The 26,401-nt window shown below is 43.2% G+C and overlaps 1 protein-coding gene across 3 annotated transcripts; it reads right to left on the bottom strand.

The window, feature by feature from the left end:
- Positions 1–37: 37 nt before the first annotated feature.
- TMBIM7 (protein lifeguard 1) lies at positions 38–26,401 on the bottom strand. 3 transcript variants are annotated; one of them, XM_017870311.1, is made up of 10 exons: positions 25,690–25,787; positions 20,422–20,696; positions 16,692–16,770; positions 15,345–15,398; positions 13,737–13,827; positions 9,550–9,587; positions 9,377–9,464; positions 5,895–5,984; positions 3,024–3,071; positions 38–649 (listed from the first exon to the last, which is right to left on the bottom strand). In XM_017870311.1, coding segments are annotated over exons 1-10 (915 nt in total). In that variant the 5' UTR covers positions 25,692–25,787; the 3' UTR covers positions 38–499. The 3 variants fall into 3 exon arrangements, with proteins under 3 accessions (XP_017725800.1, XP_017725798.1, XP_017725799.1); XM_017870309.1 differs by lacking the exon at positions 5,895–5,984 and having other exon boundaries at positions 25,690–26,401; XM_017870310.1 differs by lacking the exons at positions 9,377–9,464; positions 9,550–9,587 and having other exon boundaries at positions 39–649; positions 25,690–26,400.

Genomic DNA, 26,401 nt, shown 5'->3' with positions numbered 1-26,401 from the left:
CTCTAGAATCCAAGAGAAAGGCAGAATTCTTTGATTTATCTTTTGGTTTATCTCTTTAAAAATCTCAGATGCCAGAATATTCCCACAGAATGTCCAAATCAAGAGAAGAGAAAGAAGTAAATGTAGATTTCTGTAGTCAATTGTATTCATGTGGAGATACGTTGTTTACAGCTTTAAATAGTGTTCAGAAAACTCCAACAAAGGAATGGGCATCTTACAAATGTTTGTAAGTATGTAATTATAATACTTATCTTTTGAATCTATACAAATTAGAAATGTCCCCAGAAAGTTTTGCTACGTGACAATGGAACTGAAAATATAACAGCTACAGCTATCATCTACTCAATGCTAGGTTTCATTTGACAAAAAAATAAGTATTCTTAAATTTTTTTAAAATAAAAGAGCTTCTGAAATGGTGACTTCTGCATGCCCGAGCCTGGCAACACTTCACAGCACCCCTCCTTCCTCTTCGCCGCATGAGCCAGCTTTGGTTGTGTGACTACCGTCCCAGTCCAATCAGACGCAGAATAAAAATGAAAAGGTTGATGATGTCCAAGTAGATGTTCAGGGCAGCAAAAACATATTCTTCAGGGTCCAGGGAATAATGGTGGTGCCCTCCCAGCATGAGCTGCACATCCATCACCAAGTACTTGAAGAAAAGGAAGAATTAGCTACTTAAATTGTACATTTCTATGAAATAAGTGTCCCAAATGATCTGAAAAAAAATATTTTAGCATCGGGAGAAACATTGTCAAAAGTCTGTTTTGGGCTGAATATGTTATTCTTACAGCCCCAGTTAGTCACTTAGTCACTGGGTCCCCAAGTTTGCACTCTATAAAAACAGGTGCCTCACCTCAGCTGTGAATCCCTTCTCCCCCCTTTCTCCCTGTGTCTCATTCCAGCACCTTTGGAAGGAAAGCTAAGGTGACAAATTATTCCAATTTGCCCAAGACTCTGATATTCTGGGAAAGTCCTCAGTCCCAGGCAAACTGGGATAAATTCATCATGTTTATAAAAGAGGGGGGAAAAAAAACCCCAATGGCAGAGGATGCAGCTTTGCTCTTAGCCTCCATCTTTCACCCTGGAGTCCCAGTTCCTCTGCAGAAGTGGTTTTCTTTCCCTTCCCTCCCCAAATCTCTGACTTTAATTTATTGCTTCTTACAAGAGGGGATATAATGACTCTCAATCATTTCACAGACATGCATGGGATGGTTAGGACTGCAGCTTCTTGGGAGAGATTATGTGCTTGACAGGAACATGGGATGAGCTCGATCCAGTGGTGCCCCACCCATCCAGGAGGAACAGGGCTCAGGATACTACCCAAGACACAACCAACCCACAGGGAAGCCCCAGCCAGGATTCAGACTCCTGTGAGCATTTGGGAATGAGGCACCCTGCCAACTCTGATAGTTAAGCATCCCCCAAAATTCAATTTTCTTTTCCAGCAGTTTGTTTGGCATTGGGTAGACCTGTTTGAGTCTACAATCGTTTTTACTCTGCCTGCAAACGGGAAACAGAAACACCAACATACTTTTGCATGGAAGCATTGTTTGCAAGCATCCATACAGCAAGCATCAACACAAAAGGTCCGAGAGCGTAGGAATAAAGGAAAATGAATGCAAATAATTTCCCTTTAAATAGGAAAAGAAATGGGAAAACTGGAATGTATATGCTTAACCTTGTCTACACCCATACCACCCTAAACACACCCGATCTCATCTGAAATATATATGCTTAACCTTAACCTCCTGGTGTGAATTTTTCTAACATTTGAAGGATATAACACAATTCCAACAACAATAAAAATGAAGCAAAATGTGGATAATTTTAAAGCCTAATGATAATATGTGGGGTTCATTACACCATTCTTGATCCTTCTGAATATGTATCAATACATTCTCGATATGTTTGGAAATTTTGAAAATAAATAATATTAAAAAATAAAATCTCAGCTGGGCACAGTGGCTCATGCCTATAATTTTGGCACTTTGGGAGGTGCCAAGGCGGATAGGATTACTTGAGCTCAGGAGTTTGAGATTAGCCTGAGCAACATAGCAGGACCTTGTCTTTACTAAAAATAAAAATGCAACCAGCCAGATGTGGTGGCATGTGCCTGTAGTACCAGCTACTGGGGAGGCTGAGCTAGGAGGACTGCTTGAGCCCAGGAGATGGGGCTGCTGTGAGCCATGATCATGCCACTGCACACCAGCCTGGGTGACAGAGCAAGACCCTGTCTCAAACAAACAAAAACAGCAAAACCCTGAACGATGTGATATGATAAAAGCATGAAATGGAATTCCATGCAGCCCTTGAAAAAAAATTAGTTGGACCCAGGTCTGCTAATATGTGGAGGCCATTATTTTTAAGTGAAAAAGCAAAGGCAGAACATTATACATAGTATAGCTACGTTTGTGTAAGAAGAAATAGTGCCCATGTGTAAAGAAATTCTAAAAGGATTCCAAGAAACTGCTAACAGTTGTTCCTTCTAGGGACAGGGGGATAAGAGAGGCACTTTAATTTTCATTTTATAATCTTCTATGTTGTTTGAATTTTAAAATGTGTGCATGTATTACTTTTTAAATAAAACATTCCTTAAAATAGTTTTAAAGATACGACAGTAAGAGATGGGACTAAATGGAAGGAAAGACATTCCCAGATACATTAGCGTGACCTCCACTGGTTCTCTAGGAGAAGTTTCCATTGTGAAAGAATAGAACTGGTCTGGAGGGACAAACAAAAAAGAAACCACATCCCTGCTACACTAAGTTTCAAAGCTTATAAATAATTCTTCATTCTTTTCTGAAATATTCACTCTTTCAACAAAAGTGATGTTTTCATGGATTGGGAAACAATGGATCCGGCTCTCCAGAGGGTAATGGTTTTAAATATGATCCTTTAAAAAGGAGCTGAAGAGTTTCCAGTGAATTCCTAACCCCATGTGACTCCAGGCCTAGCACAAGGGCTTGTCATTGCACATTGCACATATCACATTCTTTACCAAAGAGATGGAGCAATGGACTTACGAGTGAGAACAGCACAGTTCCGAGTCCCGCATACAATAGATGCAGCCACTGCAAAGAGAAAGGATACGGTTGTATATGAAGAAAAAGATTTGGAATAATGAAAGGGGTCACTTAAGTCACTGCTGCCAGATAAGGAACCAATATCAAGAAAGCTGAATCTGTGGGGGAATTCATCTTTTCTTTTTTTAAAACTAAATTTTATTTTCTTTCAATAGCTTTTGGGGAAGAGGCGCTTTTTGGTTACATGGGTAAGTTCCTCAGTGGTGCTTACTGAGATTTTGGGGCACTCGTCACCTGAGCAGCGTATACTGTATCCAATATGTAGCCTTTTTACCCTCACACCCCTCCCACCCTTCCCCTAAGTCCCCAAAGTCCATGATAGCATTCTTAGTCAACAGCACCCACTCAATTCCAATGAGCAAGCAAATAAAAACTAAGCTTGCACATGCCAAATAATATTCACCAAGTACGTGCTAAATGTCTCATGCATGGTAGGGCAAGTAGAATGTATTAGACGTATTTCACTTTGTGCCCCATCTACATAGCCCTTCTAGAGAATCTGCCCTCTCCCCTCAGTTCAAGGAACAGGAAGCTTTGGGGTCATAGTGACCTTCACATATCCTAGCTAGAGCTGATTGACAAGCAGTGGAAGACCCCAGCTCCAAAAACAGTGAGTCTGATGACTGATCAGGGACTTCTGATATGTCAGTGGGCTTAGACAGATGCACCAGGCCAGCTGGAAATCAATTCTCAGGATAGAGGGAACCAAGTAGCAGAGGCTGTTGTATCTTTAGTGCGTGCTGGCACTATTACTGCTATAAGCAGAGGTGGCTAGTCAACTCAGCCACAGAGAGGAAGGCAAGGTTTTCATTCCTCGGAATCCCAGTTCTTCTTCCCACCTAGGAGGTCTATGAGTTTCTCTGGCTCTTTGCCTCAAGCTAGTCCAAGTGGTATCTGTTCCTTGCAACACAAACAGCCCCAGTCAGAATATGGAACTAGTCTAAATGCCAAATGACTTGGTTCTATTGGGGAAGAGGATTAAAAAATGGAGTACAAAATCTGACAAAAGGCTACATATTGGATACAGTATATACTGCTCAGGTGATGAGTGCACCAGCATCCTGAAGAGTTCTTCAGGATGAGAGAGCTGGTTCTGAAAGGGGTGGGCAAAGCACTGCCAGCTTTCACCAAGGATAGGTTCTTGGTGAAGACGATCAGAAGCCAGTGACACGGTCTGGGAGACACAGTATTTCCAGGCTGAGCTAATAGCAAGAAAACACCTGATCACTGGAATCCAAAGGTTTCAAAATTGCCAAAGTCCAGCAAGCATGTAGACGTAGGGAATGGCTCCAACAAAGCCTTCCATTTAAACACATATGCAAGTCTGTAGATGTTTGTGACAGAAAATTTAGAATGGGAACTAAGATCTATCTATCTAGTGGGAAAGAGTTTTTTAACTGCACCTAAGTTAAACTGTAAAGACTTATGGAACCCACCTAATGTTTGCATTATCACTACCAATATCTCTGCTGCCATTAATAAGTGGAGAACTGGGGCCTTTTAAGGCCCATCTTTGTGATGCCTTTGAGTTTATCTCTAAAGTGCAGGTGCCACCTTCCTAGCTTGAAGCCTATGGGGTCATTCATAACACCAAGAACTGTTGATTCTGTGTATGTCTAAAGATCGTGTAACTAGTTCACTTGTCGACCAAGAAACTCCTTGGTTCAGCACTGGGACCAAGTTGGCCTTAAGGTTTTAGTCAAAAGGATCCCAGGTCCCAGACCAGCTCTCAGTGGATCTGGCCTCCACACAGGAGCCACTGACAGATTGCCAGCACCAGGCCAGATCACACCTCTCGGTCTCTACAGCCCTTCTGAGTCAGTCCATGGACTGTGCAATGAGGTGGGAAGAGCATGGTCACTCGAGTCGCCCTGACCTGGCCTCAGTGCCACCCTGGCCACTCACTCCCTGTGGGATATAGATGAATTATTAAATTTCTCTGAGTCTGTTTTCTTATCTATAAAATAGATGAGCTATGTACTTTTCAGGAATGTTGTCAGAATTTAACGTGATGTTTTGTGAAAAACACATAGGCCTATGTCCAATATCTAGTAAGAATTCAATGAATACATTAAAGAAAAAAAAAGCTAGAATTGGAAAATAAGGAGCCTCCTCTAGGCTGCTATCAGAAAGGCCCAAACAGGTCTTTCTCTTCCACTCCTGGTACTTCAAACAAGCAGCACCCAAATATAGGAGAAGGAATCTGGCCTGCCCTCATGGGTAGGCTCACCTCAAGACCCTCTTGGAGAAGAACAACTGTCTAGGGTTGTGGCTCAATGTTCACATGCCAGAGTTTCTGCGCATAGTACCTCCTAACGACCACTGTGGGGGCCACTAGGATCCGTCTCACAGACCTTCATTTACCAGGAGGAGAATGGAACTGACCACAAGCACAGCTGCTGTGCTGTGCAACCCATTGCAGTTTGCACTTAGGCCATGCTTCCCCCTTCTCAGTCCTTGCTGGGAGCAGCAGGGCCCTCCCTGGAAGACATGTCACCACCCTGACGATTGACTTTAGTTCTGGAACTTCCTGATGGCCTTGCTGAGCCGCCCTCAGACCACGCCGTGTGCTCCCACTCAGCCTCCCCTCCCTCTCCTTCACTCGAGGCCTGATATGCCTTCGTGGTCTGACAGCAGCCCCAGCTGTTGGCTCCCTGCCCCTTTTCTCTCGTGCGCATTTCTCCTACTAAAATCTTTGCATGCTTATCCCCAATTCCACGTCTGCTTCTCAGAGGACCCAGACTAACATAACCAGTACTTCATCTATATGTTTAACAATTTTCTGAGGTTTCCCAGTAAGATCTCACTCACATATGATCGCACGAAAATTAAGAGAATTCCATAGATAAAAAGCACGAAGCAGAAAACGAACAGCACTCCATTTAGCAAGGTAAAATCCCACTGAGGAAACATAAACAGCATAAACAACTCAGTTATCATCTATAAGAAATTTTAGGATGCTTAAAGATGCATCTTATACCCCATAGAAGAAACTGGCCCATTGCTAATAATTTACCCTGATCAATTCCAAGAACCATGGAAATACATTAGCTCCAACCACTAAAAAATGCTACATAAAAAGTGTTATATTGACTGGGAGAAAAAGGTAGAAGTATGGGTGAAATGCTAGTAGCCATGAGTTGATATTTGGAAACTGGGTAATGGGTACCTAGGGGTTCATTATATTATTCTATTTTTGTACTTGTATGAAATTTCCCATAATAAAAATACATTGAATGAGTAGGATGCATATTTGAAGGTATAGGATGATCATAATCATTCATATGTTCAAAAGCATGTACATAGAAAACATTAATGGAGTGAAACATACCAAGATGTTAACTGGCTATCTTTTTCACATTTATATGCATATATTTTCACAAAAGTATATACTAAACTTTCAGAAGTTACTGCTAATGATTCTTTTGTAATTTGGAAATGCATTGATGTGGTTTTTGTTTTTGTCTTTATAAATCAGTGACCCAAATCAGCCTGAGGAGATTAAGGTTTTCTTAAGAAAGAGGATGTTTGGCCAGGCGCAGTGGCTCAAGCCTGTAATCCCAGCACTTTGGGAGGCTGAGACGGGCGGATCACGAGGTCAGGAGTTTGAGACCATATTGGCTAATGCGGTGAAACCCCGTCTCTACTAAAAAAATACAAAAAATTAGCCGGGCGAGGTGGCGGGCGCCTGTAAGTCCCAGCTACTCGGGAGGCTGAGGCAGGAGAATGGCATAAACCCAGGAGGCGGAGCTTGCAGTGAGCTGAGATCCGGCCATTGCACTCCAGCCTGGGCGACAGAGCGAGACTCCATCTCAAAAAAAAAAAAAAAAAAAAAGAGGATGTTTATCTTCTGGTCTTAAAAAAATTAGATTATGCAGACAAACAAGAGCCTTTAATTCAGTATATTTTCTTGCAAGAGTATTTTCCTAATTCTTTTATTTCCCCCATCATTAAGGCAGGATAACTGGAGTGAGGTAAATTCAGGTGGGGAGCCCTGTCAGCTCTGACCAAGCCCAAGAGATAACAGGTTCCAAGTCACACCTGTGGTGGGCTGTCAGCTTCAGAGGCCCACAGAGCACGCAGTCACTCTGGGATCCAGATGATGTCATCCAGGAACAATGGTGGGCCATAGCGTCCACACCCCAACCTCACCCCGTTCTCTTCTTGGCCAGTGCCAAGAGCCCACACAAACCACAGCCACATCCCAAATTCCCAGGCCCCACTTTAGAGAGAAAGGCAGGCAGACAGGGAGGCCGAACAGCTGAGCATTTTGTGTCCACATGACACTATCACCCAGTCCAAAGGAATTGCTTCAACTGTGAGATCCAATTACAGTTCAACCAAATGGACGTTTAGTTAATTTTCTCCCTGGTAAGTGGACAGTTGGGGTTCATGAAAAAACTCAGACTCATTGTGTTCCTACATTCCCTCTGCATCCCTTGGGTTGTGGTTGGACTGAATTTTGCCATCCCCAACACATAACTTAACAAAGGGAAAAAATGTGGTTGACCATGGGTTCAGCTGCCTTTCAAAGTCATCAACGTGAATGCCATCTTTAAAATACTTTCTGGCTGGGCACAGTGGCTCATGCCTGTAATCTTAGCACTTTTGGAGGTGAGGCAGGAGCATTGCTTGAGCCTAGGAGTTCAAGATGAGCCTGGGCGACACAGGGAGACCTCTACTCTATAAAATATTTAAAAATTAGCCAGGGGTGGTGGCAAACGCTTGTAGTCCCAGCTACTTGGGAGGCTGAGATGGGAGGATCACTTGAGCCCTGGAGGTAGAGGTTGCAATGAGCCATGTCTGTACCACTGCACTCCAGCCTGGGTGACAGAGCAAGACCCTGTCTCAAAAATAAACAAACAAACAATAAAAAAAAAAAAACTTTGCAATGTAATATTCACTTTCCTGAATCCAGGTCATAGGTAACCTGTGATTTAAAATACTAATGGGCTTTTTAAAAAGTATTCTGGCAGTTTAGAGGATTTTTTGAGATAGAGTCTCGCTTTGTCACCAGGCTGGAGTGCAGTGGCACGATCTCGGCTTACTGCAACCTCCGCCTCCCACGTTCAAGTGATACTCCTGCCTCAGACTCCTGAGTAACTGGGACTACAGGCGCGTGCCACCACACCCAGCTAATTTTTGTATTTTTAGTACAGATGGGGTTTCACCATGTTGGCCAGGATGGTCTCAATCTCTTGACCTTGTGATCTGCCTGCCTCAGCCTCCCAAAGTGCTGAGATTACAGCACCTAGCCATCTTAGAGTATTTTAAATGGCTTAAGAAATCTGTGCATTCAACAGTGGCCCACCTTACTCATTGCAAGGAAGCCTATCTGTGTACAAATCAGCTGGTATCTACAAATGACCAGCTTTAAGATGGCAAATACTGATCTCATCATCAATTAAAGTTGAATCTCTAACTTTTGATACAGTTTGACTAAATATCTAGTAGATCCTTCTGTCTCTCTGACACTTCTGTTTCCACCAGGAAAAGGCTAAAATTCAGCATGTGTATAAGACCTTCCTTATGATGTTTGCCAAACAGCTTGGGAAATGCACTCCCTTCTGTGTAAGTTATTTACCTGACTAAGGCCAGCCCATTCTTTACAAAAGGAAACTGACCAGGACTGAAAGGAGGGGCCACAGGAAATGTTGCATCAGATCTCAAGAACACCCTATGGCTGGACAGAGGCTCAGAGTGTTCGAGAAATAATCTCGAATTATGAGATGTCCTCTGGGACATCTTGGCATTTTGGAGCCTGGTAAACTGTACAACTTTTAAATTTTTAAATTCCCTGTATCAGTCAGCGCCCTAGCAAGGAACAGATGACACACTCAAATAGAATGATCTGAGGAGGGTTTGTTTGTAAAGGAACTATCCACAGAAGGGTCTGCAGGCAACCAGAACGGGTAGTGCAGTAAGCTAGGCTGGCAGCCAGCCAAAGAGCTGTTACCAGTCCCAGGCCCAAGAGGGGAAAGGAGAGGGGGCAGTTACAGGAGCCCAGAAGGTGTGCTGAGTTAGCCATCTTGTGATAGGCAGTGAATCTTGCTAAGGTACACTGCTAGCCGAAGAAGAACTTGTCACTGGGAGGAAGCCATGGGAATCAGTACCTCTCCCTTCCTGCTCCTGTCTCCAGCTGGAACTCCCCACTGGCCAAAGCCCATGGAAAGCCCAAAGGCAAGAGGGCCCTGAAGGTGAGACCTCCAGGACTGAGAGAGCAGGGGGAGGCATAGGGAAATGTTTCAGGGACGAAGGGACATACCTGGCACACTCCCTTCAATAATACCTACTTTTGTTTGTAGAGCAAACAAAGTGAGTGCTAGTGTCACCAGAGTGGTTGCAGCTGTTGCCCATAACACTTCCTCGGCCTTGTAGAAACTAAAACCAGAGACTGTGATTATTGTTCACATACATTTCAAGAAAAGCACGCACAAATCAAAGGAAATGTGTATCAAAGACTCACACTGATATGGCTCCTAGCAGCAGACCTTCAAGAGCTGTCTAAAAACAAAATTCACAATAAATCAGAAGCCTGCTTCCCGAGGCATGGGGGCAAGGCCCAGAATTCAGAAGAGGTGATTTGAGGGGTGTGCTTCTGAGCAGGGTCTAGGGAGCAAGGGGGAATATGCACAGCCTGGTACACACAGCCACAGGGCGACTATGGGGAATAAACAGAATTCAGTATTTCCGTAACATCCTCCCTAGGATGGACAAGAGAAAATTATTAGTAAACATTTCTTTGAACACTGTAGTAACTTTAACATACTCAGTGAATTAAATATGTATTAATTATGAATGTAGAAACCAAGGTAAAAAGGTTCATTTGTAGACCATATTGTCATTCATCAAAGGGGGCCACCCACACAGTATCAATGTTTCATCAGGACAGGATATGTGATATCTAAGCTTTATAACACTCTGGGTACAGACACCTTCCACGGCACCTGAGGGAGAGCCTTCCAACCTCAGACATGGGATGAGAACCAAGGTCTTCCCAGTGCGGGAGATGGGGCTGGAGGGCAGATACTGACAGAGCAGAGTGTGGAGCTGCACCTGCAGGTGCCAGCCCCAGGCTTAGGAGGGCTGTCATCACGCAAATAGAGCCAGGGGTGCGGGGAAAGGTGGGATAAGGGTAGGGACTGAGAGCCAGTGGGCAGTCAGACTGGAGGATGAGACCAAGAAAGGCACTGAGGTTGTGCCCAGGCCCACAGACCTGCCAAGGCGTGAGGACGACAGAGCAGTGGCCGCAGGGCTAAAGGCATGCCCAGCCCCAAGGCTGCTCTGCCAGAGGCAAATCCAGAGACTGGGCTGACCCAAGGTCCACAGGCAGAGCCAGGAAAGACTCCTCCAGTCTCCAGGGGTAAAAACGAAGGCACATCCTAGTACGAGGCCTGCAAGAGAAGGCTTTGAACTCCTGCTGGCCAAGGATGGCTGGGAGCAGAGGCTGGGAAAGAAGTGGAGTCCCCAAAGTCCTGGGTTGCCTGTCTGGCATTTCCAAACTCAGTAGGTAATCGCCTGATTCTCTACTTTGTACAACTAAATGAAGTAGGTTGTCTCTATTTCCATTATAGGGAAAACAGTGTATCTAGTCTCCATACAAATGATATCTAATAATGTGCTTGCTTCCAATCTTCCTCTCTAGATGACTTTTTTCCTCTTATACTGGATCAGTTGCTTCCTATTTCTCCAGCTCCAGCAGCACATGAAGGAGGTATGCATGTGTGTGGTGTGGGTGGTGTATGTGTGAGGTTGATGTTATGTTGTGTTGCCTCTGTGTCTGTGTAATATATGTAAGTGTGTGAGCGTGCATGTGTGTGTGTGGTGTATGTGTATGAGTAGTGTGTGTAAAATGTGTGGTGTGTGTGACTGTATGTGCTATGAGTGGTGTGTGTAAATGTGTGGTGGTGTGGGACTGTATGTGCTATGAGTGGTGTGTGTGACTGTGTATGCACTATGAGTGGTGTGTGTAAATGTGTGATGTGTGTGACTGCATATGTGCTATGAGTGGTGTGTGTAAATGTGTGGTGTGTGTGACTGCATATGTGCTATGAGTGGTGTGTGTAAATGTGTGGTGTGTGTGTGACTGTGTGTGTATGTGGTGTGAGGAGGATGTGTGGTGTGAATGGTGTGAGGGGGTGTGGGGTGTGTGTGACTGTTGTGTGCGTAAATGTGTGACTGTGTGTTGTGTATGTAGATGTGTGACTGTATGTGTAATTGGGAGCAACTGGAAGGAGACAGGGAGAGAAAAGAGGAAATGGTTTCAAGCTGGAAAACGGATTTCGGTTTTCGAAAGAGGGGGAGAGTAGGAAGAGGCCGTGGAAGTCACAACTGTCTGAAGACTTCAAGAGCTCAGAACATGGGCTCAAGGGGCCAAAACTCTATGGGACAAAAGCTGTTGTCAGTGAATGTGTTTTCCTTTTTTCCCTCAACTCCTTTTCTGAAATGGGCTTTTTCCTATATATCTTCTAACCCTTGGACATGACGTTTAAGTCTGGAAGACATAACAAATGCTTTACCCCTGTATAATATCTCTTAAGCCGTTACTTGCTTTGAGATAAACAGCAAAACCTCAGAGATGAGAGCTTCCTTGGAGACCAATAACTTTTGTCTCCTGTAATAAACGTTAAGGCCATTTAAAATGTTTAAATAAAAAACTCAAACATTTCTGGGAAACCAGCACGCCCTCCTGTCGCCCTTCCCCACCGTCTCGGCTCCCAGATTCCCGCCTCCGTCTGGCTTCCAGCCCCGCCCCGTTCTGAGTGTGATCTCTGCTGTCAGTGCAGGAACTGGGACACCCCACTGCTGGCCTAGGCAGTGAGCAGGGTACCCACACCAGCTAACGAAGGCTCCTCCATGCTCTGGCAGGTGAGGAAATGTCCAAACCTGAACAGCGGGCAGTCAGTCTTCTCCAGCCTCAGGAGCCAGCTATTCCTCCCAGCATGTAAATCCCCAGGGTCGCTACACGGTACTGGTGCTGAGTCTCACCGACGGTCAAGTGTTACCGCTCGCTTTGACCACCAGGAGGCGCAGAACCAAACCTAGGCTCCAGACACGTGCATAGGACTTGACGCATTTTGTCTACGAATCTAACCATTAACTTTTCTACCCTATTTTCCTTTCATCAGATTTTTCCATTAATTGATCTTATCTTTATATATTATTGATATTTTTATAAGCCAACTCAAGTCTGATTTGGAATCAGATGGGGAATAAATCAACTGGCAAATAAATCTTCCCGTGAAAGAAAGATCAACACTGCTTGGGAAGAAATGTCAACCTTCCCAAAAAAAGAATCGTTTGCTGGCCGGGCACGGTGGCTTACATCTGTAATCCCAGCACTTTGGGAGGCCGAGGCGGGCGGATCACCTGAGGTCAGGAGTTCGTAGACCAGCCTAGCCAACATGGTGAAATCCCGTCTCTACTAAAAATACAAAAATTAGCCGGGCGTGGTGGCGTGCACCTATAATCCCAGCTACTCGGGAGGCTGAGGCAGGAGAATCGCTTGAACCTGGGAGGCGGAGGTTGCAGTGAGCCGAGATCGTGCCATTGCACTCCAGCCTGGGCGACAAGGGCGAGAGACTTCTTCTCCAAAAAAAAGAATCGTTTGCTGACACCCTCCTGAATCATACTGAGACGGTTCTGGGTTTTCATAAGAGGACCCAAACACTCTTGGAGTTACTATCTGTGAGCTTCAGAGAGGCCACACCCCCGGGAGGCAAGAGGTTTGGCCTGACTGTTCCGCCTGACTCCTGAAGGATGCCGGTCACTGGGGAGAAGCCCTGCGACCTCTGGGCAGCTAAGCCCAGAGTTGGAATGCGGGGAAACTGGTGGAAATTCGAGTTCTATTCAGGTTTAGAAAAATCTAGGAGCTTCAGGTACCTGCTGAGAGCTGGCACGATCCTGGGGTTCCTGTGGGCAGCACAGAAAGCAATTGGCTGCAAGAAAGGGAGCCACCCAGTGTTCTGTGGTCCAGGGAGGCACCAACGACAGAAAATGGGCAGGTGTGGCGAGGCCTTGTGAGTGGAAGCCACCACAATGAGGCGCTGGGGAACCCGGCACCAGGGACCAGGAACCAGGCCGCGGATCAGGAGAGCCCTCTCAGCCCCTGACTCTGCGGTGCTGCAAAAGCCCTCGTGAGCTGAGATGCAAGCTGTGGAAATGAGGGAGAACCTCGCTCAGAGATGGGTTCTGCTCCCAGTGGGATTTGAAGAAGGAATAAAATACATTTTACAAGAATAAAGAAATATAAACTTCTTGCACATGACTTTGTGAACTAGACGTGGAAACCACTCTCCATAACAAAATGTACTTGCGCCTGAGAGGGGTCTGGCAATAGCCAGGTTAACTGTTCCTGAAGTGTAACCCAGGCTCGGGAGTGCGCGCCCCCAGGTGGCCTCATCAGAGGCAAGTGTGCCGGCTCGAAGTCGCCCAGATCCCCAGATCCCCTAATCTGCTCAAAGGGTGTGATACCATCTCATAAGTTTACTACTTCATTACAAACAAAATTCCGCCAAGAGAACGTTTCACAAATAATTTCTATCTGTATTATTCCACAGGAAGAGTTTCCATAATAAAATGAATGAATTTAATAACGCGACAAAAATATATTTCAGAGGTGAACTAGAACAGGTGCTGACAAGGTTTACTTACAAAGAATCCCAGGAGAATGTAATTTGCGGGCACCTGACGGCGGAGATTCCCACAGCAAGCAAGTATAATCAGTACCACAAAAAATGCTGGGCTGGAGGATAATTTAAAACCACGTGTTATTTGTTTTCAGTGACTATATCATAGCATATTATATTTTACAGAGACAAATAGATGTAGATACAGATCATAGTATTACTATGATCTTACTTATAGTATTATAAACAAAAATGTTAATTATTATTTTTGCCTTTTCTTAGCTTTTTTTTTTGTTTGTTTGTTTTTTCTGTTTTGTTTTGTTTTGTTTTGGAAACGAAGTCTTGCTCTTGTCCCCGAGGCTGGAGTGCAATGGCGCGATCTCGGCTCACTGCAACCTCCACCTCCCGGGTTCAAGCGATTCTCCTGCCTCAGCCTCCAAAGTAGCTGGGATTACAGGCACCTGCCACCAAACCTGGCTAATGTTTGTATTTTTAGTAGAGACGGGGTTTCACCATGTTGGCCAGGCTGGTCTACAAACTCCAGACCTCAGGTGATCCGCTGGCTTCAGCCTCCCAAAGTGCTGGGATTACAGGTGTGAGCCACTGCACTCGGCCTTCTTAGCTTTTAAAGTTAACTTTTCTCATTTCCATCCACAGATAACTTATTGGCATTAAAATATTTTTATTTTAAAATAATTATAGATTCACAGGAATTTGCAAAGAGATAAAGAGGTCCAATGAAATCTTTACTTAGTTTCCCCCAGTGGTTACATCTTATGTATTTATAATACAGTACCAAAACCAGTAATTTGACATTGATACAGTGTATATATAAAATTCTATATCATCGAATTATGACACAAATCTATGTGCAGATGCATGTAACCACTATCACAATCAAGATTCAGAACTATCCCTTCAAGAAAACATCCACAAAGACTTCTCTTATACTACCCCAGCCCTGTAAAGTGTGAAAGTCACCAATGCCAAGATGGAGTCACTTAGGTCACACCCAGAATGGAGCCAGAGGCCATGAAGGAGGCGATCTGTATATCTGAGATAAGAACTAGCCCAAAGACCTTTTAAAAACCCACAAGAAATTTCTATATGCCCCACATGTCCCTACATGTCCTGCCTACATGTCTATAACAGAGTATATCACAAAAAATTCCTAAAGATCGCAGCATTCCAGCCAAGCTGCTCTCACAAAAACACTTGCCTGGCAATGGCTATCTCCACCAATGAGTTAGCACCAGCTCCCGTGACAAGCCCCTGTGGCCAATGATCTTTGTTTCAAAATAATTTACATAGACTTCTCTTTGCCTTTCAAAGGCTTCCTCTTATTCCAACCTCTCCATCATCCATCATGGCCTGTGTATCCCACCTTGCAATGCCCCTGCCACTTCCAAATACACTCTGCAGGAAGCCTCTCTGTCATTAATTTAGGTTAACAATAGTAACACCCACACCCACACACTCAACCCTAACTCCTGACAGTCATTAATTTGTTTTTCATCCCTATAATTTTATCATTTCAAGAATGCTATACCTTGTACCTCATTTTGAATAGTAAAAGAACCTCAGGCAATAGATAGTAGAAAAAACACATTGTATTAAGTCCAATGATACTTACAAGGTTGCATAGATGAACCAGGGGTTTTTGAGCACCCAAACTCTTAAAGCCTCCCTGGTTAAAAAAAATTTAACACAGTTTTACACAATAAATATTTCACTAATAAATATGATATTTAAGTAGAAGTAAAGCAATATCATGAGAAGAAAGGAAGAAACCCTAAATGATGAATAATGATGGATGGGGATGAAACAGTGAAACATTATTTTTCTTAAAATAGATATATTCATAATAAGTTGTAAGTAAAATTTGGATGAATGCAAATGTCCTAATAAAGGTTTTCATTTTTAAAATGCTGAGACTGATATGTGTGCAAAGCAAAAGAAATCAACTTCTCATCTGTTTGTTTCATAAATATAGATTTTCATAGGATATGTTTAAGCAGTGACAGATCATAGTTGCTCAAATAAGTTATTTCTTTTGTTTTTAGAGACAGGGTCTTGCTCTGTTGCCCACGCTGGAGTGCAGTGGCATGATCATGGCTCACTGCAGCCTTGAACTCATGGTCAAGCGTTCCTCTTGTCTCAGCCTCCTGAATAGCTGGGACTACAGGCATGTGCCACCACATCTGGCTAATTTTTATTTTTATTTTTGTAGAGATGGGGTTCTCACTATGTTGCCCAGGTTGGTCTTAAACTCCTGGCCTCAAGCAATCCTCCCACCTCAGCCTCCCAAAGCACTGGGATTACAGGTGTGAATCACTGCACCCAACCCCCTCAAATAATTTCTGAATTTAATACTGTTCCAGCCTCCAAGGTCTCCATAATCTCACCTTTCTTTTTCCTTGAGAGAGAGTCTCACTGTGTTGCCCAGGCTGGAGTGCAGTGGCTCAATCTTAGCTCATTACAACCTCCACCTCCTAAGTTCAAGCTATTCTCCTGACTCAGCCTCCTGAGTAGCTGGGGTTACAGGCACCCACCACCACGCCTGGCTAATTTTTGTATTTTTAGTAAAGACAGGGTTTTGCCATTTTGGCCAGGCTGGTCTTAAACTTCTGACCTCAAGTGATCCACCAACCTCAGACTCCCAGATTGCTGGGATTACAGACATGAACCCCCACGTCCAGCTCACCTTTTCTTCTCTATCCAGTTTTAACTGTGGAAACAGCTCAGGAGAAAATAAAAAAGAAAGCAGTGTCCAAAATAAGAGTTAAAAAAAAGCTTTTTCAATTCAGTTAGGAAGTGAAAGTAAAATTCTAGAAATCTACTACCACCTTGGTCTAGGAGTTGCCTCAGAAAACAAAAGAGACAAACTGTTTTTAAATGATCAAAATTAAATTAAGCTGATTCAATAAGAATTAATGTGAACAACCTAACACTTAATTCTACATCAGTCATAAAGACTTACCAGAAAATAAACACACTGGTAATTACCGCAGTGAGCAACAACTGAACTGACAGGAGGAGGAACACTTTGATAATGAAAGCTGAGGAGACAGAAACATTATTTTTATGACACAATAGCCAAAAGTAACTACATAAATGTAATGACTTATTTTTGACATTTAATGAAAAGATTATTATTATTATTACTTTTTTTTGCTTTTTTTTTTTTTAGGATGAGAAAGGCCGTGCTAGTTTACAGTCAGCAAATGGAATAACAACAAAAATGCAGCTCTGTAGAACTTTTAGAGCACACTCAATCCAGATGGTTGGATAGAGGTGTTTTATTGGAGATCTGATGGTTTTATCCATGGGAGCTCCAGAATTTTCTCTTTTTTCTTTCTTTCTTTCTTTTTTCTTTTTTTTTTTTTTGGAACAGAGTCTCACTGTGTTGCCCAGGCCAGAGTAGAGTGGCGCAATTTCAGCTCACTGCAACCTCCACCTCCTGGGTTCAAGCGATTCTCTTGCCTCAGCCTCCTGAATAGCTAAGATCACCACCACTCCCAGCTAATTTTTTCTTTTTTTTGTATTTTCTAGGTAGAGATGGGGTTTCGCCATGTTGCCCAGGCTGGTCTCAAACTCCTGATCTCAGGTGATCTACCTGCCTCAACCTCCCAAAATGCTGGGATTACAGGCATGAGACATCATGCCTGGCCAAAGTTCAGATTTTTCAAGACAAACTCAGGAATTTAATTCTTTGTCATGCACACCCCATCCTCCTTAGGATCAAACATGATTTGAAAGCCTCACCGTGTCACAGGCCCATCATTAGGGATCCAGCGAAACTACCTCCCTGCACCGGAGAGCAGCAGAGCTTCAGGACTGTGGGGAGAGGGGACGTCTCCTTGGAGATGGACTTGGGCTGCAGAGAGTTTGTGGAGCTTTTCTGCCACTTTCCTCTCCAGCCTACCTGCCTGTAGTAACTCTCTTCTCTTCTGCTTCCTGATGCATAAATAGATAACTTGGTGAATTGTACATGAGGCCAAAGAGTTCCAAAGGAATGACAGGCCAATATACAAGGCACAGCACATGGGCACCTCTTTCTGCTTACATCCTGGGCCCTCTGAATATGGCACTGGCAATGGCAATTTGCCTTTTGTGTGGCTTTATCCCTATTTCAAAGGAAAAAAAAGAAGTAATGCTGCTTAAAATTAACTTATAGGATCGTCAACTGTCCTTTTGCTGGGCAGTTTCTATGCATAGGAAGTATGACAACAAAGCAGTGGATCTAAGCTATCTTAATAAAAATAGCAGAGCATATATTCCCAAGTGCATGCTGCCTACATTAAAATATTCATTTAGCTCACATTAATTTGGCATCTGCTATGTAGCAGGGACTGTGGGGGAATATATTAAATGTGGCCCAGGCTCACAAGAATAGACATAGAGATCAATGGAATCAAGGTGACAGTCCAGAAACAAACCTTTCTATTTATGGTCAATTGATTTTTAACAAATATGCCAGGAAAATTCAATGAAGAAAGAATAATTATTTTGACAAATGGTGTTGGGAAGCTGGATATACACCTACAAAAGGATGAATTTGGATCCCCAACTAACACCAACCGCAAGCCATAATGTGCAGTCATAATGGCCATAGCAGCCTCACCCACCATCTCACTGTAAATGAATGAGAGCTCCCAATTCAAGACCAATATAAGAGTTGACCAACTGAGTCAACCCACAGAATTATGAGAGATAATAAAATGGTTGTTGCTTTCTTTAAGTGGACAAAGGATTTGAATAGACATTCCTCCAAAGAAGATATATGAATGACCAATAAGTATAAGAGAAAATTTGCTAATGAAATGCAAGTCAAAAGTACAATGAGATAACACTTTACAGACACTAGAATGGCTATAACCAAAAAGACAGACAATAACAAGTGTTGACAAGGATGCAGAGAAACAGGAGCCCTCATACATTGCTGCTTGGAATGTAAAATGATGCAGCCACTTTGGAAAAGTTTGGCAGTTCATCAAAATGTGAAACAGAGTTATCCTACGGTTCAGCAATTCCTGGGTATCTACCCAAGAGAAATGAAAACATATGTCTACACAAAAACTTGAATATGAATGTTGATTGCAGCATTATTCAAAATAACCCAAAGGTGGAAACAATCTAATTGTCTGTCAACTGATAAATGTATAAACAAAGGTTTTCTATTCAGGCAATGGAATTGTATACGGCCCATTCATATAAAAGGAATGAAATACTGACACATGCTACAACATGGGAGAACCTCAAAAACATTAAGTGAAAGGAAATCACAAAAGACACATGTTGTATGATTCCATTTACATGAAATGTTCAAAATAGATTCATAGAGAGGTCTGAAAGTAGGTTAGTAGTTGGCAGGGGTTTGAGAGAGGGAGGATGGGAGTAACTGCCAATGGGTATGGGTTTCTTTCCTTTTTTTTTTTTTCCTTTGGTAAAGATGGTGTTTCACCATGCTTCCCAGGTTGATTTTGAACTCCTGATCTCAAGTGATCCACCTGCCTCGGCCTCCCAAAGTTCTGGGATTACAGGCATGAGCCACTGCACCTAGTCTGGGTATGGGTTTCTGTTTGAGGTGATGAAAATGTTCCAAAATTGATCATGTTGATGGTTATCAACTCTAAATAAACAAAACACCAGTGAATTGTACACTGAAAAGGGATTTTTATGATTTGCAAATTGTATCTCCATAATGCTGCTTTAAAAAATGACGAACCCCATAACTCAATCCATTACCCTGCTATACTTTTCCTTTTCTCCACAGCACTTACATCTTTTCATATACTATATAATTTTTTTTAATTGGACAAAGGCCAGCCTCTACCCTCCAGGAGAGGCAGATATAAATAACTGACTCTTACACTGGCAAGGAGGCTCTACATATTTTTCAATTAGACCTGAAAGACTAATTCGATTGGACTACTTAAGCCTCATTTTCTCACCTGTAAAATGGCAATACAACTTCTGTATTTGTAGGGTTGTTGTAAGGACGAAATGCAATAACATTGCCCTTGCACAACACCCTGTGTAGGCCTGGTATTGATCGCAGAGACAGCCAGTGGGCTCAGCTGAACAACTCCAGATAGAGGTGGCCACGTGATACAGGTGGGTCAATGACATGGCATTCAAAACTCTGGGTGTGGTTTCTAGAACTTCCTCTGAAAAGAAGACTGGCTTGGTCAACTCTCAGGATACCTGCAGCCGTCTCTTGGCTCTACTTTGCCTTTGGCTGTTTGCCTTTTCCTTCTCCTACCTCAAAGGCTAGAGCTCCAAAAGGCAGCTTTCCAGCCACAGGAAAGGAGTGGTGAGGGCCACAGGGAGACCAACAGGATTCAAAGCTCACAGTCCACCTGCAAGTTGTCCAGGCCCTCAGAAGGCCTAAGGGTGGCAGAGTGGAAGCTTTAAAACTTAAGCCAATATTATGGTATCACCTTGTATACAAGTAAAAACATTTTATGATCCATGACTAATTCATATTTCCTTAAAAAAAAAGTTATTCACCATATGTTTCTTATGAGTTTCTGAATGCCCTGGACAACTTGGAAGCAGTCAATTATAGCAGTCCTACATCATGTTTTATGAGAAAGCATGACTCAGAAAAACTAAAAACAAGATTGTATCTGACAATCTACACTGTGGAAACATTTTAAGAGAACATGTGCTCTTCTCTTCTAAAAAGGTAATTTCTTTATTCTCACCTCTGCGGACAGATGCGTCTGAGAAAGGATTGCCTAAAGCTGCATTGCTATCACCTGGGGTGATGTCATCTGAAATTTCTATCACATAGGTATTCAACTGCTCGGTGTCCTTTGGCCGTGGCTTCTCCCGAGTTTCTTGTGGCCCAGCTGAAGATGAAGGTGTGTAGTGCTCACCAGATTCGGGCTGGATGCTTTTATCTGCTGCTTTCCGAATCAGATGTTGATGATCTCCAGAACCAAAGTCTATTGGTTCGCTGACCTCCAAGTCCAATTTCCTAGAGGGGAGAATTGTTTTCAAGTCCTTATCATCACACCTCTACAACCTTAGCATCCTCATAGTCGTTAGGCGATTTCTTCTTAATTTTAACTGCCTTGGCTCAATACTTACCAAGTTGGTGCTCAGTAAATATTTGTTAAATGAATGATAACATCTAAGATGAAACCCATAGAGTAAAATAATTTGATTATGAAATTAATTTTTAAATAAAATTTATTCAGCAAAAACTTAATGAGTGCCAAGCATAAAGATGCCCTTGCTATCTCTGCCCTCAAAGAACTTACATTTTGGAAGAGAGTATAATCAAGCAATCATATAAAAGGCAATACAGGCCAGGCATGGTGGCTCACGCCTGTAATCCCAAAACTTTGGGAGGATGAGGCAGGTGGATCTCCTGAGGTTGGGAGTTCAGACCAGCCTGGTCAACATGGTGAAACCTGTCTCTAATAAAAATACAAAAATTAGCCAGGCGTGGTGGCAGGCACCTGTAATCCCAGCTACTAGGGAAGCTGAGGCAGGAGAATCGCTTGAACCCGGGAGGCAGAGCTTGCAGTGAGCCGAGATCGTGCCACTGCACTCCAGCGTGGGCGACAAAGTGAGACTCCATCTCAAAGAAAAACAAAAGAGGGCAATATGAGCAGACCAGGAACATTGGAGGAAGTCTTGAGAGCCCTGAAGGAAATCTGGAGGAACTTGTAGGGAGTAGAAGAGGTTGTCAAAAGCTTCCAGAGAAACTGAAGGTTAAGCCATGGCTGGAAGTGAGTAGGGATTAGTCAAGTGAAGAGGTGGGGAGAGGTTTTCCAGACAAGGAACCAGCCTGGACCAGGACTAGAGAAAGCAGGGATGGCAAGTTCCAGAAACGTACCTGGAGCAGGGAGTTTGAAGGGGAGAGTGGAATGAGGTTACACCGAGAAGAAGTGGGCATGCCTCTGAGAGGCTGGCAACTTAGGGAGTCTGGACTTCATCTTGAAAGCCATGGGTATGATTTTTCAGAATAGCAGTCCCCCGGTGATATCCATGTCCTAATTTTTGGAACCCGTATCTATGTTACCTTGCATGTCAAAAGGAACGTTGCAGATGTGATTAAGGACTTTGGGATGGGGAGATGATCCTAGATTATCTGGGTTGGTCCAATCAAATCACAAGGATTCTTATGATCATAGGTATAAGAAGGCAGCAGGAGGAGCAGAGTCAGAGAAGGAGATGTGACAACAGAAGCAGAGGTCAGAGCGATACAATTGTTGTCTTTGAAGATGGAAGAAGGGGGCCATGAGCCAAGGAACACAGGTGGCCTCTAGAAGCTGGAAAAGGCAAAGAAATGGCTTTTCCCCTACAGCCTCCAGGAAGGAACCAGCCCTGCCAGAACCTGGATTTTAGCCTAGTGAGATTGGTTTTAGGCTTATGACCTCCAGAACTGTAAGATAATAAATGTGCGTTGTTTTAAGTCATTCAGGTTGTGGCAATCTGTAACAGCAGCAACAGGAAACCAATACAATGGGGAATCAAGGATGGTTTCTCAGCAGGGACCCATGGAGATCTCCTAGAAAGAAAGGTTACTCTAGGTAGTGTGGAGAATGGGCCACACTAAGCCAAAGTGAGGCAGAGACCAGAAATCCAGATAATGAGATGGCAGTGGCCTTTGCCACAGTGCCTTCCAGCCTGAACACAGTTCTTAAGAAACTACCACTAGACCGGGCACAGTGGCTCACACCTGTAATTCCAACACTCTGAGAGACCAAGATGGGTGAATCACAAGATCAGGAGTTCGAGACCAGCCTGGCCAACACAGTGAAACCCCATCTCTACTAAAAATACAAAAATTAGCTGGGCGTGATGGTGCAAACCTGTAGTCCCAGCTACTCTGGGGGCTGAGGCAGAAGAATCACTTGAACCCGGAAGGCGGAGGTTGCAGTGAGCTGAGATGGCACCACTGCACTCCAGCCTGGGTGACACAGTGAAAGTCCGTCTCGAAAGAAAGAAAGAAAAGAAAGAGAAAAGAAAAGAAAAGAAAAGAAAAGAAAAGAAAAGAAAAGAAAAGAAAAGAAAAGAAAGAAAGAAAGAAAGAAGAAAGAAAGAAAAGAAAAGAAAGAAAAGAAAGAGAAAGAAAGAGAAAGAAAGAAAGAAAGAAAGAAAGAAAGAAAGAAAGAAAGAAAGAAAGAAAGAAAGAAAGAAAGAAAGAAAAGAAAGAAAGAGAGGGAAAGAAAGCCGCTACTAAATGGACAAAAAACTGCAAAGCAAAAGGCCCCTGTTAACCTGGGTAACATGAAGTCTCAGGCAAGCCCCTGCTGCTGCATCCTGTTGCACAGAGTCACGAAAGGGCTTGAGAAGGGCGCTGCTGAGACAGCAAAGACTCAGGCAAGCTGAAGGCCAAGCGGGAAAGGCATAAATAAAAGGTCTGAACAAAATGCCAGGTCTTGGAGAAGCAGATGCCGTGTGGGAAAGATGTCCCTTCTCCTCAAATTAATCTCCAAATTTTACAAAATTCATTGGTATTTTTTTTTTCAGTACTTGAAAATGTAAGTCCAAAGTTTATCAGAAAGAGTAAAGGTGTGAGGATAATCAAGAAAAAAATTAGAAGGAGGAAGTTTATGGTGGAAGGGATGATTTACTTTTATCAGAAATCAAAAGATTATAGAGCTTTTAAATTAAAACTGTGGTAATAGTGTGCCAATAGATAAATAGATCAATGAGTTGGAAGAGATTCAAGAAACAGACTGATGTACAAAGGATAATTTAATATTTGATAAAGGTGAAATTTCAAATTATTGTCCCATGGTGTGGGAAAAATTAGCTACGTACTTGGAAAACAACATAGAGTTTAATAGCTATTTCACATCTTACACAAACATGTACGCCAGATGAACTAAAGATATTATCATGAGTAATAATAGCCATAGATATTCTACAAGAAAATACCAAGAATATTTGTGTAAGTCTTCGCAAGAATGATACCATATAAGAACTGCTTTGGCCGGGCCCGGTGGCTCACGCTTGTAAATCCCAGTACTTTGGGAGGCCAACGCAGGTGGATCACCTGAAGTCAGGAGTGGGAGACCAGCCTGGCCAACATGGCAAAACCCCATCTCTACTAAAAATACAAAAATTAGCCGGGCATGGTTATGGGCTCCTGTAATCCCAGCTACTCAGGAGGCTGAGGCAGGAGAATCGCTTGAACCCGGGAGGCAGAGGTTGCAGTGAGCCGAGATTGCATCATTGCACTCCAGCCTGGGCAACAAGAGCAAAACTCTGTCTCAAAAAAAAAAAAAAAAACTGTTTGGCAGATTTGGGGTACAGGAGCACTTTAGATACCACTACAAATATTAAACACAATTTTTTTTTCTTTTTTGAGACAGAGTCTCGCTCTGTCGCCCAGGCTGGAGTGCAGTGATGCAGTCTCAGTTCACTGCAAGCTCCGCCTCCCAGGTTCACGCCATTCTCCTGCCTCAGCCTCCCGAATAGCTGGGACTACAGGCGCCCGCCACCATGCCCAGCTAATTTTTTTTTTTTTCATATTTTTAGTAGAGACAGGGTTTCACCGTGTTAGCCAAGATGGTCTCCATCTTCTGCCCTCATGATCCTCCCGCCTCAGCCTCCCAAAGCACTGGGATTACAGGTGTGAGCCACTGTGCCCAGCCAAAATGCTAAATTTTAAGTATAATATTTGTGATATTCACTATACTGTAAGAAGAACTTTAACAAAGAAAAATGGGCAACCCAGTAGGAAGATGAGAAAAGGCCAGGCACAACGACTTACAACTGTAATCTCAATGTTTTTGGAGGCCAAGGTGGGAGGATTGATTGCTTGAGTCCAGGAGTTTGAGACAAGCCTGGGCAACATAGTGAAATCCCATTTCTAAAAAAAAAAAAAAATTAGCCAGGCATGGTGACATGTGCCTGTAGTCCCAGCTACTCAGATGGCTGAAATGGGAGGATTTCTGTAGCCCAAAAGTTCAAGGCTGCAGTGAGCTAGATTGTGCCACTACACTCCAGCCTGGCCAACAGAGCAAGATTTTGTCTCTAAAACAAAGAGAGAGACAGAAAAGAACACAAATAGGCAATTCATATGGTCAATAAACTTAGGAGATGATACCTCACAAATAACTAAAGAACTGCAAGTAAAAACAAAAAAGACTGGCAAAGATGAAAAAGATAAGTCTGAGAATTGCAAGGCTGTGAAGAGATAGGTAATAGAGAATCCAGGGCCACAGAATGACCTGCATGGACCCTACACATGTTTGTGTTCATGGGCCCCTTCCTCCAAAAAAATACTAAAAATTTTACGTTATGAGTGCATTGGTACAAAGATGAATATAATCCTTTCCGGAGTCATTATCTATTACATATTCATTATTACATTCACTTTTTTCTCCTGCTTTAAAAAATTAAAATGTGTTTATGGCCCCTAAAACTATCGTGAGTCCTAGGCACTGTGCCTACTTGCCTAGTATCAGTCCTGGGACACCCTCATGGGGGCATAAACTTTTGCCGGGTCAGTGGCAATTTAGCAGCGTCTATCAGAATTCAAAATGTGTCTTACTTTAGCCCCAACAGTTACATTTTTAGAAATTTATTCCACAAACCTATCCATACAAATAGGCAAAGATACATGTATAAGGAAGTTCATTACACCATTCATTGTTTGTAACTACAAAAAAATTTTAAACAGTTTAAATATCCATCAGCAGGGGAATGGTTAAAGTAACTTTGGCACAGGAAAAGGCAGATAAATATGGATTGATGTGGAGAGTTCACTGTTACACACTTTTAAATTTAAAAACTAACATTAGAAAATAACATTGAGCAAGATCACATTAATGTTGTACATACATCCACACACACACACACACACACTTCCCGAGACTGGAAAGATACACTATAAACTGTTCATATGATCATCTCTGACCCAGCAGAGTTGGGAAACATACTCTGAATAGTATGAATTTTTACAATGAGCATCTATTACTTATATAATAACAGAAAAATATATTTACATTGTGAAGAGAAAAGGAAATATTTCCCTTTTTGATAAAGTTTGGACTCCTCCGAGGAAAGCAGTCTTCACGCAGAGCTGAGCAGCACTAGAGGATGCTCAGATAACCAAGTTGATTTCCTCTCTAGTGTCTTGCAAATCAGAGGGGGGAAAGGCAGCAAGATTTTCAAAGCACTCAAAAACAAAAACAAAGCCAAAGGCAACCGAGTTTTCCTCATGAAACTATATTTGGCTGGTGCCTTAATCACAAAATGAGGCTTTCACTTGGCCCTCAAGTAGCTCTCCCAGCTCCTGAGCCAGTGGTAGGTCATCCAAAGCCTGGGCAGGCACTGGGACTGAGAGGTAATGTTCTGAGCGACAGTTAGGAGAGTGGCAGTTGGAGCATGGGTGGACCTAGGTGGAGGGGCCCTAAGTCAAGCACTATCTGCCAAGCCTCATTCTGGTCAAAGAGCCACGCCAACGCACTCCTTATTGTCTCAGGCAGAACTGCACCCAAATCTCCGAACCGATTCCACGTCAGAGAACAAGAGGCTCCTGGAGGATGTGGTGTGTCTCAACCATGTTATCACTTTCTCCTAAGCAGGAGGAAGATGTTTATGAAACTCCACCAGAGGAGCCCACCAGAGATCCTGCACAGTTACTATGTTGGCGCAAAAGTAATTGTGGTTTTGGCTATTAAAAGTAATGGCGAGGCCAGGCACGGTGGCTCACGC

The sequence above is a fragment of the Rhinopithecus bieti genome, unplaced genomic scaffold (genome assembly GCF_001698545.2).
Source record: "Rhinopithecus bieti isolate Rb0 unplaced genomic scaffold, ASM169854v2 scaffold_5191, whole genome shotgun sequence".
Lineage (NCBI taxonomy): Eukaryota > Metazoa > Chordata > Mammalia > Primates > Cercopithecidae > Rhinopithecus > Rhinopithecus bieti.
This window is presented reverse-complemented; position numbering and strand designations above follow the sequence as displayed.

What these genes read in the sequence shown, in the direction of transcription:
- TMBIM7 (XM_017870311.1), bottom strand. An exon ending in AGACGCATCTGTCCGCAGAG is followed by an intron (nt 16,771 to 20,421) that starts GTGAGAATAAAG and finishes CTGTCTCCTCAG; the next exon opens with CTTTCATTATCAAAGTGTTC. An exon ending in ACCAGTGTGTTTATTTTCTG is followed by an intron (nt 15,399 to 16,691) that starts GTAAGTCTTTAT and finishes TTTTTTAACCAG; the next exon opens with GGAGGCTTTAAGAGTTTGGG.